The sequence below is a fragment of the Harpia harpyja genome, chromosome 2, assembly GCF_026419915.1.
Source record: "Harpia harpyja isolate bHarHar1 chromosome 2, bHarHar1 primary haplotype, whole genome shotgun sequence".
In the NCBI taxonomy this organism is placed as follows: domain Eukaryota; kingdom Metazoa; phylum Chordata; class Aves; order Accipitriformes; family Accipitridae; genus Harpia; species Harpia harpyja.
The window spans coordinates 75661077-75684372 of record NC_068941.1 but is presented as its reverse complement, the minus strand read 5'-3'; the positions used below and the strand labels follow the sequence as shown (position 1 = coordinate 75684372).

Sequence of the window (23296 nt, the reverse complement as noted above, 5' to 3'; positions counted from 1 at the left end):
AGCCACAACTTTGTCCCACCTTTCTTATTCCTGTTTATTTCTTTGCTCTCCATGATCTAAATTAGCGTTTATTATCTTTGATTCATGTCTCCTTAAACCTTTTCTAACTGAACTGAACATTCTCATGAGTGCATATTTTATTTGCAATTATTTTACATAATGTATTTACATTTACTGGTAATAAACTTGCTCTCCTTAATCTCTGCAGATCCCTTTAGAAGTAGCCCCCAAGAACCTCCAACTGAAGTTCCATAGAGAACAAGCTAAAAATTAAATTTTGTTACAAATCCTACAAATGGGATTGTGGGAAGCGACCAAGACTTCGCACTCCTTGTGTTCAGCAGGATTAGCACAATGGAGCCCTAATTCCCAGACAGGAACACAGCAGGGTGATCACAAAATGCCCTTTTCTCACCAGCTAGTCCTCAGTCACAGTATTTCCTTCAAGCTGGTTATTATTTTACACACACAGGAAAGACAAACACTCATATTCATGAGCCTTTTATAACTCATTCAGAGTTCAACTCATATCACCTAAACCTGCATTTGGCACAGAAGCACATCATGTGTGAATTAAATTACTCATTATAAATACGAAACCTTCTACCTTCTACCTATCCAACACTGACAAAGGATGTAGGAGAGAAGTACAGGATAAAGCAGAAGGAAAATGTTAAATCCCGAATTCCAACTCAATAGAAACCTTTAGTGGGACATGGGTGGGATACAGCTCAGCCCAGATGCTTAATTCATTTTTATCCATTTCTGATGTATTCTGAATTGTCTGGTGCCAGAGGAAAGATCTGGAGGGTGGAACAATTAATAGATCAGCCACAACATATCTGATGTGCCCATCCAGAAGGTAGGATAATGTGCTGGGAAAAGGGTAAATGCTGAGTTATTGAATGATGGCTACTACAGAAAAGGTACTGATAGACAGACCTGACAGGAAAATGGATCTGTGTCTTTGTTCCATGAAATTACTATACTTTCTCTTATTTATATTATATTATGTTATGCCCATGTGTCTGTCATTTACTCTTTGACATCTGTAATCTCCAAATCCATAGTCTCTCTTCACTGTTTTACTACTTCCAACTTGCTAGAGAAAAGACCTCTATAGAGACTGTGCAGCTGCCACTAAAACTAAAATCCCAGAGTTTTGCTTATCTTGGGCTGGGTTGGGAGTAAAAAACTGAGGAAGACCTTCAATTAAAGCCTTTGGTGGCAAAGCACAGATACTCTGCAACTCTGTGTATTTGGCCCAACAGACATGGTCTCAAGATCCTTTATCGGCATGTGCATTCTCGATATGAGAATAATGACAACATACACGATAAAATTTGAAAAGGTAAGTATTTTTCTATACTTAGTGACATTATTTCACTAACTACATGGAATAGAAGCCTCAGTATTCAAAACCTGAATACTTGTATCCACCTGAAGAGTAGTTTGACTCTTAATAAAAAATATCATATCCAAACAGCTGGAGAGGAGGGTTAAAAGAGGAAGGGAAGGGCAGGGGAAGAAGCAAAAGCAAGACAAATCTGAATGGAAATTCTAACTAAATACAGAATAAATTCAAGGAAAGTATGCAGTTTCTGTTACTTCTCAGCCTTCCCACGTAAGGATGGGTTACCTCCTTACACTCAGCTTGCAGCAGCATCAACTCTGGCCATGCAGGAGGCACCAAGCCAGCCCCATCCATTCCCCCCTGCCCCGTCCACTCAGGCAAGTCTCTTCAGACTGCCTGCACGTACTGCTCAGGTTCAGAACAAGCTGCCAGCTTCACAAAGGTGCTTCTCCTCCTCCAACACCAGGCAGGCTTGCCAGAGCTAGGAACACATGTCTTTAGCAATACTTGAAGCCAGGCTTTTAAATACAAGGTTAGAAACCAAAAGATTAGAAGGAAGACAGATCAAAGCACCACAATAATCCATGATTTGTAGCTGTTTTCCCCTAACCTCTCTTCAGTACAGCCTCCTGCATGAACACTCAAGGTTCAAAGCCACCCAAAGTTTCAGGTGGTTTCCTAAAATACAATGGCTCTCTCTCTTGATAGGCTCACAGATATTTGTTCAGAGTCCCGGCCAGATACACAGGTGAAAGTCCATGAAAGGCCAGGCTTTCTGTGGGTTACTGAAGGTCACCTGCCCTCCCAGGGGCACACGGGAGGGCAGGAGAACAGCAGACACACTTACTGATGCAATCTCCTGAGGAAAGCACCTTGGATACCTACAGCCTATTCCTAGTTAGTCAGCAGGCTAATAAAACCTCTCCAAAGCAGGATTTACATTGGATTTTTCAAGGCTGGTGAGGGCTATTGCTATACGGGATATTTAAAAGTTAAGCATAAACCGTTAAATGATCACCTTCTATTTTCACACCAGCTTTCTAAGGAGGCTATTTAAAACACAGCATTTCTGAAAACGTCCTGCCAGATGAATCTTGAATTACTCATTTTTATCTTCTCTTTTCTGCAGCTGATCGAGGCTCTGTATTTGTCAAAAAAAGGGAAAACCAGGAAACAATATACCTAAGACACACATACAATTACAACAAAAACGAGTCAACATGAAAGGACACAGGCAGTTCCCCCAGATCAGATCCCAGGTGTGGCAAGCAATCAAACCTGACTTTGAGGATGAGATGTAGCTGTGTAAGCCAGGTGTATGAATAAGTAGGAGCAGCCCAGCCACATTTTCTTAAGCAAAGAGGTTAACAAACATATTCTCAGCTTCTGTAGGGCTGCTATACACATTAGGCAGAACGTACAGGCATTTCCTCCACCCCCCTTTAAATAAAATGGTAAAGAATACTTAATTTTTACCATTGTGAACAGACTTAAAGTGCCCAGAATGAATGAGCAAAAGAGCTCATTTTTTCAAGCTAAAATGTAAACTGAAACAAATAAAAAACCTGGCATTGAAATGATCAGATTTCTGGTTTTGATTTAAAAAAAAAATAAACAATTTGCCACTTCTAAAGTCTGCTAGCTGAGAACAGTCTTCCTGGTAATAGCTTACATGCTGTGAACACCATAGTCTGGAAAAATATAAAAGTAGTTGAGTAGAACATCATCACGTACTATTTAATGATGGCTGCTTACTGACTTAACTCATTCTGTAGCAAAGGTTAAATTCTAAGCAGGACTGTGATACTGAAAACAGGAAAATACGGCACATACAGCAAAATAAATGAGCAAATCAACAAATTCTGAATCAGATTTAGCAAGTTTAACAAATTAATATTTTTAAAACAGAACTTTTGGCTCTTCCCAGCAAATGCCAAAATGTGATTCTAAATTCTCAACTTGCAATGTCACAGCCCCTTGGCGTTGGCAATGGATGCTTGCATGTGGAAGTTGCCATGAAGATTAGAGTCATGCGATAGAGGTCAAATTGAATTTTGATGTAATGAGGTCAAATGGCAATGGTTAGATGTCTTACTAAAATGATCATCAGCAAACCAGTTATTCATGTAGATATTTGACTTTACTTACTTTTCTTCAAATTAATATAACCCACCGAAACAAACGGATGAGAGAGTTTGTGTCCTTTATCCCTTGTCCCTCTTCAGTTTCAGACATAATTTAAGGTCCTGCTGAAGGTGCAGGACAATGAAGAAGGACAGAGCACTAAAATATAATGTATGAAACATATTTCCTAAGTAAAAAATAGAGACATTTTCAGACATGAACTGCAATTTCAACCCCAACCCTCACACATTCACTACCTCCTCATAAAAAAGTTAACAGATCCTTATATTTTATACTTGAAGTGGGTTGCTTCTAATTAAGAGCATTTTTTCTCATGTATAACCTTCTGATAGCCTACATTTAATTTCCTCATCTTTGAGGGGAACTTTAGCCATTTCCCTTAATACAGGTGCACTGTAGTCACTTTAAACATCAGATGTATTTGCAAAAGCTTAACATAGCCTGGCTGAGGGAATCTATGTTTAGGCTTCTGTGCACACCTTTGTTATTGAAATTCTTGTACTGCATAATAGAAAAAGTCAACAGGTATTATTACACAGTAAGGAAATAATAAGGAAAACCAAAAGACGATCTTGCTGGGTAAATGAATCTTGATGCATGAGCAGGAAAATCTCAAGTGTAAAAATAAGGAAGAAACAGAGCTGAAGTGCAGGAGAGCCTCCAGTAACAAGTTTAATGACTCAGAAGTATTACTTCACAGGCAGAAATAAATTAGTTTCTGAAAGGGAGAAAATAAACACACGTATAGGTCTTTGCATTGTACTAGTAAGCAATCTGAACTAAGGCTACAAGCCTTGTAGCACCTGTATCCCATATGATACCGAGCTCCATCTGCATCACAGATCCAAGAAAATTATTTTTCAAGACACTTTAGTCTAAAAATAAAAGAAAATCAAAGTTTACCCAATTTCTAGCTAGTGACAATTTGTTCTTTACTTCTTTCAGATACCTTCTACCCTAATGTAAGTAAAAATCTTATATGAAGACGACACATGAAAATTCAAAAAGTACTGTCTTGGAGTTCCTCACTTAAAAACCCAGCTAGTAAAAGCACTCACTATTTGGGGGACACGAAGTCCACCCAGCTATTTGTTCTCCTTTCCTGTCATCTCAGCATCTGCCTCTGCCTCTCAGCATCAGCATCTGGCAACCAAAGCGCCAACCTCTATGCCAGGGCACAAGAATTAGACCTCCACCCACCAGCTCAGAAACTGGGCGCAATCTGACTACAACGGGCTGCAATGAGCTGCACATCTACAGCTATGTCCTCATTTTAGTGCCCTTATGCAGAAAGGTTAGGCAACCATCAACATTCAATGCCAAGGATTTCTTCATTGAAAAGGTGTTTCCCTGCCATGACTACAGAGGATATAGGCAGCTCTTCATAATAAATATTTAAAATTGATCTTTTGTCACACACTTTCTATCTACCATGTAATCTCCTTCATATCCGTCTTTGCTCATGCTCTTACACTGTTCATTATCTTAATTTTCTGAGAACAAAGGTATTGATAGGACTTTTTAGTTATTTTAAAGGTTTTCCTAATGTTTGCTATGGCTCAGAATACTCTATCACCTTGTTGGCTGAACCCTCCTGTGAAAACACACACCGTTATGGGAGGGACGTTGATGGGGTGCAACAGGACAGCCTCAAAACTTTCCATCAACTTCTCAGATGTTATTGAAGCCTGCCCCAAATCCAGTGACTTGTTTGTCCATCATAAAAAGCACATAATTTTCCATTGCCAGTGATCCGGACAGGAATTACAGAGGTCATTTCTGTCAGTTGCTCGGTTCTGCAGCCTGAAGAGCCTATCTATAACTTAAGCTTTTTATGCAAGTCTTCACTAAGGTCTGAGCGTTCATCTCTGGAACCTATAGAACAATATGTATCTATTTTATCAGCATGCCCCAATTTCCAATTACAGGGAAACAATGCGAAAAAATACATGATGGAGGATAAATATAACTATTACAACTTTGTAAAATAAAGCTGTTTTTTTATAACTGGGCAAAACATTCAAACTGCACAGTGATATTTATTAGTCCCTGCAAAAATGAGATATTCTACACTACTGCTCTGCCAAAGAGTTGCAAAACACCTTCCAGTTTATTACTATTATTGCCTCAGTCTTGCTGCAAAAATGCTGCAACAGAATGCTACCTTTGTATCCCATTTTGGGATAACGCAAGTTTCTTCCATGGCAGAAGTAAAAGAGGGGGAAAAACCCTGCAGTCCTCAGTGACTGTATGTAGGCCTGGCAAGATGAAGAAGAGGTTCTTCCCATTTCTAACTGAACCTCATTTAAGTCCGTTCTTTTTCCTGGGAAACGATAGCAGCAATTCAGTTCTTTGTCATTTTGATAGGGAACTACATCATTTTTCTAGTACAACCATGCAGACAGATTTGAAGACCTCCATCAATCACTTCCCCAACACTCCTAATGACTTCAGAACTCTTTCTTTCCTTGCTGTAGATGTTTAGCCCCATGGTGCCAAAGGTAAAAGTCAAACCCCAGCCAGGAGTAAAATCAGCTTTCCACTTAGTGGTCCTGTAATCATAACTGGGTATCCCTCTGCGATCCCTGGTTATTGGAAACATTTGTATTAGGAGGAAAGCCCGAAGATGAGTTGTTCTGGAAAATTACTGATGGGAGAGAGAGGGAACCAAAGGAGCAGTAAAGATGCAGCTGGTCTCTGCAGGGCAGAAAGGTGGAAAAGGAGGGCTCTGGGCGGTCAGTTTTGGTTGCTGAGATGGAGGTATCCCCCTGCCAAAGCACACTCATCAGACTGAAGGCCAGCTGAATGAGGATGGCACAGAGGCTAGCGAAGAAGGGTACAAACCAGAGGCAAACATAAGTTCAGCCAGCTGCTATCACGGTAACCCAGGGAGAGGGGCGATGCACGTGGGGCAATGGGCTCAGCAGCAGGCAAAGGTAACATGAGAGATGTTTATAGAACCAAGTACGAAACCCGAAGAATATTCACGGCACATAAAAATGACTGATTTCCTTATGTCCTCTCTGGCCTACATCTGCTTCCAGTATGTTACTGGGAAAGGGAAGCATGTTATTCTACAATGTAGTTTAGTATATCCATGCCAAGATTCCAATTTCAATAAAATACATAGGAATTTAATTATTTCTTGAATACGCACTGTATATACACCGTGACTTTGACGCCAAAAAAAGGCTCTGCACAATCTTCTAGAAAGAGAAATTATTATGACAGAAAACTTCTGGAGAAATCTGCTACGTTGTCCTGCAGTATAATACTAATTTACCATGTAGTCTTTAGCTGCTTCATAACAATCTAATGGAACAAGCTGAAATATAAAAGAAGAATGCATCAGCAGGTAATGAAAATAACATGTCATGAAATTAATTGCTAATTATTAATGCTTAGTAATTCTTTGTATTTACACGATGCATCACAAAAAATAAACAGCACCTTTTTCTAGGTAACACTTAATTTAAGGTCCTGCTACACCATCGGATTACAGAAGTCTGTCCCTGCAAACTTACTGTCACTGAAGAGTAACAGCTTAACACATGCCTATTCTATTGCACCAGAGGTTTTCAAGCCTCTTAGATTGTGCTTTTCTGCTGCTGCAGTTCGTTGTCCCCTCTGCCTGCTTCAGCTCATTGCACCTATTTCCACATATACATACACTCTAATTTCTGATTTACCAAGTGTCCCTGTTCTCCACACGTCTCTAGCACCAACTCAGCATACCAATTTCTACCAGCTATCACTCACACTTTAAAATAGATTTTTGAACCGCAAGCTCCAGCAAAGTCAGGCAAGGCCTCAGATTTTGTTTTCAGCAACATGAAATAAGAGAAAATCTAAAGAGATGATGCCAAACAATATCCACAAGTAACAATTTTGAGTCTGGCTAAATTAATAAGGGCGTGTCTGTATCCATTTGTGTATGTACACATCTACAAGATTTGGGTTTTTTTCATCTGAGTGCTTTGAAATTAGTGTCTGTTTATATATGTACCTGTGAGAAAGAGAAAGCAGGAGGCTTATGGAAAAGCAAGCATATTTGTTTTATATGTTACTTAGCCATTCATTATTCTGTTTAAGAAGTTCTTCATTAAATCAAGGACTGGAATAATATCCTGTGGGATGATGAACTCCTTATGGTTTGCGAGTGACTTAGAGAAACTCCACTGCCTGACATTCACATGAACTCTTCAGCCAACAATTAAAAATATATCAAAACCCCCAGCCTGTTCTGTTCAACAGAAGATTAAAAAACCAAAAATTTGCAAGAAATAAAGTGTCTGATGGCTGAAGGATGAAGTTAGTTAAATTTAAAACAGAAATAGATGCGATTTTGAATTCATCAATGCCTTATTGAGAAGTATGAAATCCATTGGAAACCTTCAGTGTAACTGAGTATTGTACATGTGAGAGACGCTCTAGTGCAATTAGGAAATACTAATACAGAAGTGAGTGAGTGGTATTTGACGGCTTGTACCTTAAACCAGACAAGAATATATAGGTTCCTCTGGTCATATTTGGGTTTATTTTTGTAATGAGTCACTACTGCCAAAGGGAAAATGATCTGTTTCCTCTCATTATCCATAAAAGAAGGAATATATGAAATAGTAATAAGCTTACAGAAGGATGACTAATATAACCTTGAAGGCCTTCAGGTTAGAGATTCCTCAAATTTCCATGGATGCTTGAATCTTGCCCAAGTTGTTCTGGAATTCATGAGGTTTTCTCTAATGTGTCAGAGAAGTTTAACACTTTCTGATACTTCTGAATTGAAGAAAATAAGTGATCTTTTCTCCCTCCTCAGTTGTTCACAGTTAGCCTTTCCTTTCTCAGATCTTTTCTCCAGACAGAATATTTTTAGGTTTGCTTTCTTTCACTCCAAGTTCATTGCAATTTTTGCTGTTTCTTCCTCTTAATTTTCTGCATTTTTCAAGATTATTTAGCTGAAAGCATCATTACATCATTACATAACTATGCCGTCACCATTTCCAAGGAGAGGAGTAACTGCAGTTGTCTTCTACTTTTTTTTTAAGTTTGGATTCTCCTGCCACCACAACCTGCAGCAGCCCTTCTTGCAGTGACACTAAAGTATCACAGTAACAAAACCCCCAAAGCTTAAAGGACCCTTAAAGGAGCCACATGCTGTGTGTACACTTAGTGAGAGACACTTCCTGCTCTGAAGACTTCAAAATGTCAATAAACTCATAGAAAACCAGGAACATGGATGCCAGCCAGTCCATTCCCATTACTAAGGCAGTCTCAGTTCCTGAAAAACATCTGTCTGCTTGTCTTCTATAGATCTCCAGTAAAGAACAAACTACAATTTCTCCACACATCATTACAGTTACACTATTCTCATGATTAAAAGGTTTCCTAATATCCTTCTTGATGCAGTTATCTGAAAATATAGCATGTATTCTCTCTGCTTCGTCACCCTCCTTGCTGGTGAAATCAGTGAACAGAAACAGACCTGGACCCAAGATAAATAAAGAACGGGGAAGCAACTGCAAGTGGTTCTGGCATGCCTGGAAACTTTCTAAACTAAGCTGGCTATCAAAGCACCTCCCTGCTAGAGCTGTTATCTGAACCCACTCTTTGCGACGCTCAGTTACAGCAGAGGACCTTGTGCTGGACCTCATTAAATATGAACTTCACATTCACTGTAGCAATCAATAAAAGAATCAATTAATTTCAATGGAATTTGATAAAAAGGCTTTATTATGCATCGTGGGGGTTGCAGAAGCCTGAAAAACAAGGCTCTGCTCATATCTGACAGGCAGCAAAAGCCACCTGGGACGGGGACATGTGCAGCTGAGGAGCTGGAGCCTCTGATTGCTATCACTATTCAGGTCTGACCAAAGGGGCAGGCTGCTGGACATGGTGCACACAGCAATGAAATAGCATCCCCCTTTTTAAAAATACATACTACAGTCTCTTAAGTGCTTTATTCTTTCTGTATAACTACAACTAAAAGGAGTATCCCACTACCGCTGCCATCACCTGACTTTTTGATGTGTGGTCTCATCTACCATTGTGTACTTTGTGCTCAGTCTTGCAGATTAAGGATGATATCAGCATCTGGCAGCTCTGCCCTTGATTATATTAATAAGATTCCTAAGGACATACTACTGGACCAGTAAACACTACTACCTGTGAAGCTGGGTCCGAGTGCCCTGTTGAAAGTGAAACACACTGTTTCCAGATGAGCAGGGATGCCAATCTAAGCTTCTCACATTTCAAGACCCTCTTCTGAGAAGAGGTTTAGGTGCAAATGCAACCCCAGTCTGTTTTGGGGTGGGGGTAAGTAGGGAGAGAGAAAGCATCATTGCTGGAGATTGCGTAGTGCTAATATAAAAAGGGAACTACAGGCACTACTATTGTTCCTAATGTATCCATATTTAGTAATCAAGCAGCTCTGTGCAGGAAAATAGCTTTGCATATTTTCCAGACTAACACCCTTCCCCCTGACAGTGATGAAGATGCTCTTAACTGACTTTGACCTTAAAGAATACTTATTCTCATGTCTACTATACAAACATTCACGCTTTCATAGTGTGGAGTCACTTTGCAGGAAAGAAAGTTAAGATTTGACATCTGTCAGGCTCTACGTGTTAGAACAACAGTCAGCAAACTTAAGCCATGTAATCTATTACCTTGGGAAAAACAGAAGCCACATAACCACTGCTATAATTAGTCTAATTTTAAAAGGTCTGCAAGAGCAAGTCTAGATTAAAAACACACATTGCTAGGAAGAAAGCACACAGAACACAGAGACCTTTGAAATTCTCCTTTATGCTGCCTACAAACTGGTACGCTTTTGCTCCTCGCGTAAAAAGTTCACTTCTTTTAAATCTCTGTGAATTCTAGTCAAAGACTAATTGATGTCATGTATTAAGCTTCTTAGCAACTTGGAGGGTTTATAAAATACCTACAATGTAATTATTGAAAAGAATGCTTCAGTCTAACCACACAGATGAACACATTACACATACTGAAATACCTGGAATTACTCACTAAAACTTACATAATCACCAAAGCAACAACAAAAAAATTAAAAATATATATGTTCTTCTTCCCCCTGGAATTTCCACTGGCTAAAAAAATTGCATGGAACAAAGTACTAATTATTCTGCTACTGCTATCCGTTCTAGTCAGTGGATTTAACCTGAAAATCTGACATACTCAGGTTCGTTATCCTGTGATTTAGTTATATATCACCGTTAATGAGATTAGAACAGACAGAACAGAGGCATTTGAAGAGGAAACCCCCAGGGACAAGGAAGACCTCCATGTAAAGTAGGTCTTGGTGAAGGTCTTCACAATGGCTTACTCCTACAGGAAATAACAGTAGCATCATCGACACTCGTGCTCTCATCAAAACGGTTGCCTCCCATTGATTTCTGCAGACCATTAGTATCAGTGATTCATAATGTATAAAGGTGAGAAGCATCCCAGCTACACCTGCAGATCTGTGTATCAGGAAGAACCATTTGGCTACTGCTTGCTTATTCTGAAAGACGAACGAGCCTGAATGCAAACGTCTCTACTTCACTATTACAAATATTTTGCACCCTCATACAGGCACATTATACAGAATCTTTAAATTGTCCTATTTTGATTTTTTCGTCTATACATATAACTGTACAATCTTCCTTTTCTCTCAAAATGATCAGATACCACTGATCATCTTACAGCATATGTCCCACAGACTCATCTGTCCCATAGACTCTTGCTGATTAATTTTCTAAATACAGTTTCACAGAGGGAGAGTAGAATAGATACACCTGTTAACATCCAGAAAGCATCCATTTATTAAGACAGCATGAAACGTTTGTCATGATTTACCCTATAAAATACACTGATTAACAGCAGTAAGTCTCTATTTCTTTTTCAACTTTTTAGTGAGTTTTATTCCAACGCAGGCTTGACAGTGAATAATATTCAATTTTTAAAACTGAGATTAAAACTATTCTCAGAAAAAAGCCAAACTCTCGTCACATTTTAGCTACCATCAGTTTTGATTACTGAGTCCTCTGAATTTAAAAGCAAACACAGAAGTAGCAAATCTTGGAGGTTTTTAAGACACAACTGGACAAGGTCCTAAGAAACTTGGTCTGAACTCACAGCTGACCCTCTCTGAGCAAGAAGCCGGGCCAGAGACCCCCTGGGGTCCCTTCCAGCAGGAATGATTCTGTAATTAAATCCACAATTACCCAAAACCTTCACTCCAAAGACTTTCTTAGTTTGTTATGTCTGCTCTCAAGACATAAAATATTATCCCCATTCCCAAGGGATGATATGAATAAATGATGGAATGATTTGTTGTGGATGACTACAGAAGCTCACTCTCAGTACACTTTCTAAACACAAAAAAATAAAGGTAACCACAAAAAGGACCTTAGTCCCAGAAGCTAAATCATTAGGAAACAAAAGTTACACTGGGAACACATGAAGACGACTAATCCTCTGAGCTTGCCATACCACATTCATACGTTGAGACACTGTTGATATTGTAAAGCAACCAGAAGCCATTTCCATCAACGCATACTATTTTAAAATAGGTATGTGAATTTAATCAGTAGGGACAACACCTAGCACTTTTTCTCAAGAAGACAGACAACAAACTGCCTATGAGGGAATTTGAAACCACATTCACGCTCCCACTGCAACCTCAGCTGTGACACAACTTACATGCCACATGAAGATTACGTGCTTGGGTGAACTGTACACAAGATGTCCATGATGGAAATGCTTATTTTAGATCTCAAGAAACTGCATTATTTGCAGTATATCTCTCTCTCAGGAGAATTGCTAGCCTTTGGAAGACTTGGTTTCATCTCCTTTTCATTTTCTAAAATCATTTCATATATTAAAGAATCATATTTTCAAAGACTGATTTGTTATGAACACATCAAAAAGAACAGTTGCGCTTTTATATGCCTTCTGAGCCAGAAAGTGCTTTAAAACATTTTTCAGAGGGTGTTAGTCACAAAAGGAATAATGGATGATTTGTAACACGGCGCATCAAAACCGCAATATAGGGCTGAAGCAAGAATCAATATTATTTATCATGATTGTGAGACAAGCCCTGCTGCTGCCCTGTATTATTTATAGCAACTGAATCACCACAAAGAGAAAACAAGGGAGAAAGATTTGGTGTTTGAGGGAGTTTATCTGAGTTGGGTCTTCACCCAGCCAGCTTTCTGTGAGATGCTGACCCCAGAGCATTTCTGCTGAAATTCCAGCAACACAGCTGAAAATCAGGTAAATTTTGTAATTTGGATTAAGAACTTAGAGCACTCTATCTTTAAAAAATGTGGCCAGATAGTCTGGTGTTTAGTGTAGCAATTTCATTTATGTGGAAGAACACACTGCACAACTGCACATCTTTCCTTCTTTTTTCTTTTCTTTTTTTTTTTTTTTAAATTTGAGTCATTTACATAAAATTTTTTCTAAAAAACCCCAGAAAACAGACATTAATTGAACAACCAATACTGTGTATTTTAGGTTCAGATCTTTTAAAGGCAGATGAATGCACATCGATATCTTTCTGAATGCAAGCTGCCTTTGAATCAAATTCCAGAATTAAGCGTTTGCATGCCTCTGTAAGAACAATGACACAACATACCTATTTAGATACGATAATATATTCAATAAGCTTTCCATCAGTTAACACAAATTTTGAACTTTTCTAAATGGCAAACTCATTTCGGTTAGCTCACAAAAATTTGAGATTCAAATCCAATCACAGTGCATTAATAGTATAAAGTGTATAGTATAAAGTATAGTATATATAATGGAAAGGCAAAATGAAAAGTGTTAAAGTTGCAATTATTTCAGATAAAACATTTTAATTCCTTCAAGATTACACAAGCATTATTATAACTTTAGGCATTTTTCCCCAAATGGGTAAATTACTTCTTTTCTACTACATGGTTGATTCAATGAACATTGTCACGCCCTGTGGCTCCATTCCGAAGAGAAGCTCCCTGCACCACCACTCACTGGGTGTGAATCAGGAGGTTGCTTATGGACTGCTATGATCTTCTGACATGCAAGTGCCATGCAAAAACATGAGATATGCAAGTCAGAGGAGAGGGCAGAGGGCTGGAGTGCTCACTCAATTACTCCAAATACTCATGAATGGGTATTTTGCAGGAATGAAGATTTGGCACCCAAATAACAGAACATTACGACCCAGTTCTAGCACCTATAGGAACACTGAAATGCTTTGAAAGGAGGGGTCACCATGTCTTTATGAACTGTTTCATGCATCTCTGGTCTACTGGCTTATCAAAGCTGTCTTTGTCTCTTAACATCTCCTTGTTCAGAAAAGCCTCATGCCTTCATTCTCAAGTGACAGCAATGGGAAAGAGATACTGTTGAGCATTACTCAAGGTGACATGTTTGACATTTCACAAGGTCAAGCTCTATGTTAAACCCAAATCTGAAATGCCTTCAGACCTAAACCCAGATCTTTTATAATTTCTCTGTATGTTCCAAGATCACATGTGATAACGCTTCTTCAATTATTCTATTTTGCACTAAAAAAAGATTTTAAGAAATGCACATTTTTTGACACCTACTATCAGACACCTCCTAGTAATCACACGGTATCAAATGTACTTGTGAATTCTCTATAGTATTGGTTGTCATTTTAACCTCAGTTCCGATCCTTCACACAAACACACTTCTCAAATAGACAGTGATGAGGGCTGGAACAGTAGTCACATTTAAAATTCTTTTTAATTTGTCAAAAATTGATTTGTATACTAGCTTTTCTATCTCATCCATACATTTTAATGCATGACTCAAGCCAGTGTTTCATTCTATTATATGTATCTACAGATGGTTGAGGGGAGAAAATCTAGTTAATTGGTGACACTTGGAGAACTAACTACCGGTTGATTTTTTGAGTAACTCTAAAATTAACATATTTGTTTCCCAAACATTTGGGATAATTTTGTAGAAGCACACCAATGATCAAAAAGTGGCTGCTGTTTCTCAAGCTATCAGGTTAGTTTTTAAATACACAGAAGGGATTATGCATTCTTTCTGTGAAGGCATTTTAAAGATTCTTTTCCTGTTTTAGACTTATAAAAACAAGCTAAGAAGAGGCTATTGCCTTTCTGTAAAGAAACAGGTGACTCACAAGCGGAATTTTTAGAGTAAGGTTGACTGAAATAGGAAAGAAGCAAAAGTTAGGGAAAGAGGAGATGTTATAGTTCGACCTTGTGAAAAAGCTTTAAAAATCAAAGTCTGAGTAACACTGCTTTCATCTTTAGGTGGAAACTCTAAGCTTTTTCTCTTTATTATTTTTTAAAGAAGAGAAAACCCAAAACCCTGCAAGGTAGAAACATAATTTACTCTCTTTAAAACTAAACTGGTAATTTTGCAATCACACAATGGGAAATTTTTATGACACAAAATAATAAATTCCCCAGTGCTACAGCAAACTTCATATGGATGCATACTAAATCACTCAAAAAGCTTTAATATGCATATGAAAAATCAGAGAATGTAGTTTGCCTTTCTATTTGAATTTACTGAGGGCTTTTTTAAACAGTTCCCAACAGGTGATCTGTCAGGGGGGATTAGCAGGACAAGAAGGGAGAGCCCCAAGTTGCATGAATTCAGATCCGATGGACAGCCAGAGCTCAGGTAACTCCTCAGTTTTGTGCAGGAGGCAGAAACCGCAATTTTGGAGAAACGTGATTATTCCTTAAATGTCTCTGGATAATTTAAAAATGTAACAGATAAAAGTATTCTGATTATACCCCCCTAGATTTGAGACCTTGTTCCCTGCTGCCTGCCCAGCTGCCACGGAGGCAGGCGGTGGGACCGCTGGGGTGGAAGGCAATGTCTAACGCTGCTTAAACAGTCGGTCCCCATCTTCTTGGAGAAACAGCTATTAAACCACACAGAAGCATCCACTTGCTGGACGAGCTTGTGACTGCCTCCTGGACCGTACTGACGCTGATTACCAAGGTGAGGTTTTCAAAAACTCAAGGGAATTGTCTAATTCTTTCTATCATTTGGGAGATGTTCGAATGACCTCAGTGGAAAAAGAATTATGTCTCTGCCTGCTTTTGAAAATCTCACCTTAAATGTCTAAGCTGGCAAGTCCTTCACTGTGAAACTGGTGAAAAACACTCACTGATTTCAGTAAGCATTAAAACAAGCTCTTAAGACTTACAGCTCTGAGCAGTCTAATTGAAGTTAATGTTAGTAGGAGCGCAGAGTTTGGAAAGATGACAGTCTTTATACTCATGTTGACTTTTGAAGGTGATCCAAGTAATCAAAACTACTAGAGACTTTTTCATTTTAGAAGACATTTTAAATTAAGTGTCAAACTTAGATCAAGGGTCAGACTTCATAACGCTTTCAAGTTCTCCCATAAACTATCTCAATACAGATAATTTTAAACAGTATTACTTAGTAAAAGCAGTTCTACTTGTCAAATAAAAATTAATATATAAAGTCTTACAGTATGATGTAATTTTACAGCATCTGCAAATACTGTTATGCATATGATATTGCAGTATTATATAATTTTCAGTTGTAAGAAGGCACAAACAGCAGTAACACCTCCTTGCCTGTTATTTAAATCTCTTACTCTGCAATGATTTGAAGAGTAATCCAAAATCCCTCTCCTGGGTGTGAGCACCTGCAAGCAGCCTGGAGGGCTTGCTCCCCCTGTGCCCCTTCCCTGCCCTCTGTGCATTTTAAGAAAACAATTACGACTTCTTTATTTTGTCCTGTAGTTGTGAGCTTCACTCTTAAACTGTTATCAGTGGAGCAGGATGGCTCTTTAAAGAGTTTGGACACAGTCAAAGGACTGATCAGCTGTCCTTCAGCTCCTGAGATAACGAATCAGCCCCTGTGTGAGCTCCAGAGAGTGCGGACGGTCCTTGGGAGAGGTTCATGGTCAGGAAAAGGACCTCAGTGTGGTTTTGAATGAGAAGCTGCTTGAAGCCTCTTTGCCATACGACGACACATCAACAGTGATGAAGTGTTCTTAGGAATCAGAGGGGAAAAGTGCTGTTCAGTGTTGAACTTTGAATTTTATTTTTAAAATTTTTTAAATTAAAATTTTATTTTTTTAGAAAATAAACTTTTCATGCTAAAATACAAACACCAGTTGTCAGACAGCTCTTGATGAAACTGGCCTCTGTCCTCCATGTGAGTAGTTCAGCCAAAGAAACAAAGCAATCCACTAAAAGCCAAGCTTATGGGAGCATGTGGAAGCTGGGACAGAAACAAATTCATCCATGCAGCGACTAGGCTGCAGTAAGAAGCAATCAACTGAAGAAGATAAAAGCCCAACAGAAGAGACTGAAAAAAAGACAGCCATGAAGCCAAGCTTAGAGGGAGAAGCAAAGAGCATCTATTCTCCAATGAGACTAATACGGATTCTCAAAGCATAGGGTAAACCAGAAGATGGGTGGCCTAAAGGCTGAAGAAAAAGGCAGTGACAACCACCATCAGTGACCGTGAACTCTGGACACAGCCACCAGACTGTGTTGCTACAGCACTCCTATGGGGAATTTGCCATATAGGGTTGTCCATGGTTACAATAGTTTTTCTGTTGCAGGACAATTTTCTCCGATACATTCAAACAAGGAGACATGTGGGTAGCACAATTAAACTGTATCACAAACACGGTAGGAATTTCATCCACTTCAATAAAAAGACATTTATTATTACCTGAAAATTTTATTCAAACACGATATGTCACACTATACCAACTATATCATAGTATATCAATTATCAAGGATGTTAAGTACCTGAATGAAAGGGAAGAGCAGTCCGACTGCAAAGTTGGAGAGCCAGTTGACTGTCCCAGCTATCATGAACGCGGCTGGCCTCTGCGACTGCTGGAAAAACTCTCCAGTGAGGACAAACGGAATCCCACCTGAAACGGGGTCCAACAAGTCAGTAGTTTTAGTAAACTTCCTCTGCTGACAGCTGTTTCGCTTACAGAGATGAACATGCTCTGTGTTGCACACCTCAGTGACTAGCACTGCTCTACAGCTCTCTGGTCAGGTGTACGCAGGGGCTTCTGAGCCAGTAAAGTGTGATTTGTCAAAATCATACTTTAGAGAAGTGACACTTGTCTCTTTCACACCACCGCATCTCCTGTTTACATCCTTTCAGTGAGGATGCAGGAGCAGGTAACAGAGCAGTGAATCCATACAACAGCTTCCAGAGTACTATGTGACGAGCCATTGATTAAAAATAAGGATGATTGTTTCTACTAAAATGCTTGAAATTCTGAAAATTCAGAAATACTCCAAAATACTTTTACACCTTAACAGTTGGACAGACAGCTCCAAGGAGATTAAACAGTATTTTTTTTGTAATTATTACCCACTGTATTTCAGCAATAAAAAAGGCAAAACATTTGCTTCTTTATGAGCATACTTTTCATTGATGCTTATTTAATACGTTCCCTTACTAGATATACTGCTGGCACTTCTGGCAAGGTCTGTTTCTCCCATCAGCCAAGGACTCTGACCTCCGTAATAACAAGCTCAGTTTAATACCACGTTTGTCACTCGTGTTTCCTTCCACTTAGGCAGCGGACTATTTTGTACAGCACTGGCATAGTGCTGGCCTGACAATAACCCCTGGGGAATAGCTGTCTAGTAGCTGAAAGTCTCCATTTATGATCTTTGGCTTCCTTCATTCCAATAGGATGTTTCAATAGAAATATTTCTATTTTTATAGAATAAAACATGGATTGCATTTGCTGATTGGCTACATACTTCAGTCAATGTTGCACATTCGACATGCATCTACTTGCAGAATTATTTCACCACAGTTTGGAGAACTGTAAACCTAGTAACATCAGTCGGGTCTTCAATATTCTAGTGCTACCAATTTCTACCTCTAAGTCTTCATGTGTGCCAGTATTACCTGCCTCACTACTTAGCTTTGTAGGCAAGATCCATGCACAGACGTACTATGAAAGTCCCTTCCCTGTTTTAAGCATTTTAACAAGTTAGTCTGAACAATCAAAACTGTAGTAATAGACACACTTCCTTTCAAAAACCTCTATAACAATCCTGACTTCCAAAATGTACGTAAATTAAGACAAAAACACCACCAAAGACTTATCCATCTACTGGATCCTCTCCTTGTATGTCTTTGCTTGATCTATGTAGTTATCTTTTGCACTACCCTTACTTTTTGACAGTTGTGAATGCATCTCTAAGTGCTTTATAGTGATGCATTGTCATGTAGCCCCTTGTGCTCAACGGCACTACACTTAAAACAGACGCACCAGAAGCTGTCCTATGAGCAGTACAAGATAGGAACTTGTAAACACATTAACAGGACATGCAGATGACACACAGTATCAGATATTCCTCCATTCCAGGTCTTTCGGATGCAGAGACCATGAATATGTGCATAAAAGAAAGGCAATGTGGTGCAGCAAATGGCTATATATGTTAGTAGACATCACTCTCCATCATCAGCTAATGTAACTTTTTGTAAGAACAGATCTACAACTTGTCGTGGTTTAACCCCAGCCAGCAACTAAGCACCATGCAGCCACTCACTCACTTCCCCCCCCACCCAGTGGAATGGGGGAGAGAATTGGGAAAAGAAGTAAAACTTCTGGGTTGAGATAAGAACAGTTTAACAGAACAGAAAAGAACCTAATAATGATAGTGATAACACTAATAAAATGACAACAGTAATAATAAAAGGATTGGAATATACAAATGATGCACAGTGCAATTGCTCACCACCCGCCGATTGACACCCAGTTAGTCCCCAAGCGGCGATCCCCCCAACCCCACTCCCCCCAGTTTATATACTAGAAGTGACGTCACATGGTATGGAATACCCCGTTGGCCACTTTGGGTCAGCTGCCCTGGCTCTGTCCCCTCCCAAATTCTTGTGCCCCTCCAGCCTTCTCACTGGCTGGGCATCAGAAGCTGAAAAATCCTTGACTTTAGACTAAACATTACTTAGCAACAACTGAAAACATCAGTGTGTTATCAACATTCTTCTCATATCTAACTCAAAACCACAGCACTGTACCAGCTACTAGGAAGACAATTAACTTTATCCCAGCTGAAACCAGGACACAATGGTAGCAAAGGCTTCAACTGAACTTTCTGTCTCAGAGACTGCCAGTATAAATTACACCAAAAAAAGTCCAGAGCAAATCTATTTATTCACTCCTACTTTATACATAGGAAACTGAGAGGTATCTGAATTCTATGACTAAAAAAAGTGACCTCTCCCAATAGCACTTTGAATATGTAGAATAAGCAGCTGAACATGCATAACTTAACGAAATTCAAGCAATATGTGGTCTATCAATCCTTGGTGGCTTCCAGTGCCTATTCTATCATAGACTTGGGATTTGGGTTCAAATCCTAAGATATGGCAGGCAAAACAACAATCACGTCTGTTCTGTCAGCATCTGTTTTAGGTCTCAAATGCTATGCGAGGAAGTGGTTTGCCAGGGCACTTGCCCCTTGCAGAGAGGAACTGAAGGACTGGAAACACAGAAATCATGTAAGATGATTTATTTATGATCATTTATTCTGTCATGCCTTTGCTGTAGGACAATCTACAGAGGTGTTGCTGTTCTTGTCAGTATAATAAAAATGGTGTTTGAGACCCATTTGGGAAAATACACATTGTACAAGAGAGGAAAAAAGCCAGAGGCAAAAAAAAAAAAAAAAAAAGACAAAAAAAGTACAAAAGGACAGAAACATATCAGAAAGCATAAATGTTATGGAAATAAAAATGCATGGGCACTATCTTGGAAAAAGGTTCCTTGAAATTCAAATGTAATTTCTAGATACATATTAATCATCACTAAAATTTATTATTAGTCACACTTGCCACAAAAGCTCTTCAGTCTAATTTGACAAATAATCAATCTAGTGATGGTAAAAATAGTATTTTGCAAAGTCTAAAAAAAAAAAGAATTAAATTAGCAGCTCCTCTGAGCTCTTTCCAATGTTCTGGAGAGGAATGGGAAAGGTGGCACAGACCTCCAGACTTCCTCATGGCATAGACAAACATGTCCACAGCATTACAAAGCAGAGAAATTCAGTTTCTGTAGAGGGATGACTTATGAGAAATAATATCGAGGAACCAAGGAGCCTGAAAAGCAATAGGTGAGTTACGTGAAAGGCAGGCCAGGTCTAGAAACATGAGAAACCAAATGAAGCCAGGTCATTGCTGTATATTGCTATATGCCTGGAAGAGCAAAGACTTCACCTTACCAGGATGCAGAGCAGGGGATGTGAACGCCTGCCAAGAGCCATACCACTGTGAAGAACACACTCCACAAATGAATGAAGCGAAAAGAAATTTGGGCAAGCTGAAGGAAAAATGTAAAGCTTGAACACACAAACAGCGAAGGCACCTGAGATCAGCTGAACCTATAGCCCCAGGAGTCCAACCTCAGTCTTTTCAAGATACCAGAGGTGTGCTCAAGGACCCCTTTTCTCCCGGAACTTGGTTTCTTTGAGATAGAAATCTGGGTGCATGGGGCTGAAGGAAGCTGTAGTATGATCTGACTAGGTCAGTTCGATCCAGGCTGCAGAGATCATAATACTACGGCATCTCATCAACCATCAGCCCGACCTCGGTACCGGGGAAGATTATGGAACGGTTTGTCTTGAGTGCACTCACATGGCAAGTCCAGGATAAGAAGGGGATCAGGCCCAGTCAGCATGGGTTTACAAAAGGCAGGTCCTGCTTGACCAACCTGATCTCCTTCTATGACCAGGTGACCCGCCTAGTGGATGAGGGAAAGGCTGTAGATGTTATCTTCCTTGACTTCAGCAAGGCCTTTGACACTGTCTCTCATGGCATACTCCTTGAGAAGCTGGCGTCTCATGGCTTGGACATGTGTACTCTTCACTGGGTGAAAAACTGGCTGGATGGCCGAGCCCAGAGGGTTGTGGTGAATGGGGTGAAATCCAGTTGGTGGCGGGTCACAAGTGGTGTTCCCCAGGGCTCGGTGTTGGGCCCTGTTCTGTTTAATATCTTTATGGATGATTTGGATGAGGGGATTGAGTGCACCCTCAGCAAGTTTGCAGACGACACCAAGTTGGGAGGCAGGGTCGATCTGCTTGAGGGTAGGGAGGCTCTACAGAGAGATTTGGACAGGCTGGATCGATGGGCTGAGGCCAATTGTATGAAGTTCAACAAGGCCAAGTGCCAGGTCCTGCACTTCGGTCACAACAACCCCATGCAGCGCTACAGGCTTGGGGAAGAGTGGCTGGAAAGCTGCCCGGCAGAGAAAGACCTGGGGGTGCTGGTTGACAGCCGGCTGAATAGGAGCCAGCAGTGTGCCCAGGTGGCCAAGAAGGCCAATCGCATCCTGGCCTCTATCAGGAACAGTGTGGCCAGCAGGAACAGGGAGGTGGTTGTTCCCCTGTACTCGGCACTGGTGAGGCCGCACCTCGAGTAGTGTTCAGTTTTGGGCCCCTCACTACAGGAAAGACATTGAGTTGCTGGAGCCTGTCCAGAGAAGGGCAACCAAGTTGGTGAGGGGCTTGGAGCACAAGTCTTGTGAGGAGTAGCTGAGGGAGCTGGGGCTGTTTAGTCTGGAGAAAAGGAGGCTGAGGGGAGACCTTATCACTCTCTACAACCACCTGAAAGGGGGTTGTAGTGAGGTGGGTGTTGGTCTCTTCTGTCAGGTGGCTGGAGACAGGACAAGAGGAAATGGCCTCAAGTTGAGGCAAGGGAGATTTAGGTTAGATATTAGGAAAAATTTTTTTACTGAGAGGGTTGTCAAACATTGGAATGGGCTGCCCAGGGAAGTGGTTGAGTCACCATCCCTGGAGGTATTCAAAAAGCACGTAGACGGGGTACTCCATAACACGGTTTAGTGGGCATGGATGATGGTTGGACTCGATGATCTTGAAGGTCTTTTCCAACCTAAGTGATTCTATGATTCTACGATTCCTTACAGAGTCAGTTTCCTTGCAAGGTCCCCTGTATAATCAGATGGGTCCATACTGGCCTGTGTTCAAACATGGATGCTTGGAAACCACAACCAAAAGCAATCCAACCAAACCACTGTATTTTTTGAAACAGTCTTTAAACATTTTGTCATGGGTTTTGCAACTTTATGTGTTTGAACATGGGTGAAATAATTTCACCAAGAAGCTAACTAACTCATGTAGGGGGTTGGACTAGACGATCTTTGAAGGTCCCTTCCAACTCAAACCATTCTATGATTCTATGTTCTTTCTCAAGGGGGATGAACCTGGCATTAGCATTTCCCCTGGAAGGCTTTCCACACAATTTTCAGTGAAACAGCTTTATTTTAGCTCTGATCATAAAACCAAAAATGTATATTAGGATTTCCTGTAGGAGTTTTTCAGCAAGGTAGCTTCTGAACATGAATTTAAAGAGGTAATGCATTGACCACAATAATTATAGTGATTCATTTCTAATACTTCATTCTTTTCAGCATTGCAGTGAACATAATGGAAAAAGCTCTTAACATACTGCAGTGCCATTAAAGAAAGGCTGTTATACCTGTTAGCATGCTACATCTATTGGAAACTACAAATCTCTTATTGCAGGACTTGTATACCAATGGGATGCTTCATGAAACTAGATTAAGCCCACACGATGCAATTAGACATGCAAAAATACTTCTATATCTGTGTATTTTATTCATTTCCCTCCATAATTAGTCCAGTTACACTTAGAATGAATGTCATGTGCTGGTAAACATCCAGAATCTCAACCCAGTAGTCTTTTATGCATGAAACTGAAATGATAGAACAGAAG

At 39.9% G+C, this 23296-nt stretch overlaps 1 protein-coding gene across 1 annotated transcript in view; it reads right to left on the bottom strand.

Moving 5' to 3' along the window:
- The window catches only part of SLC2A9 (solute carrier family 2 member 9), a 117354-nt gene that overhangs the window by 5703 nt on the left and 88355 nt on the right, over nt 1-23296 (bottom strand). Inside the window, exon 12 of the mRNA XM_052780471.1 lies at nt 17299-17426. Coding sequence (XP_052636431.1) covers nt 17299-17426 — 128 coding nt within the window. The remainder of the gene's footprint in view (nt 1-17298; nt 17427-23296) is intronic.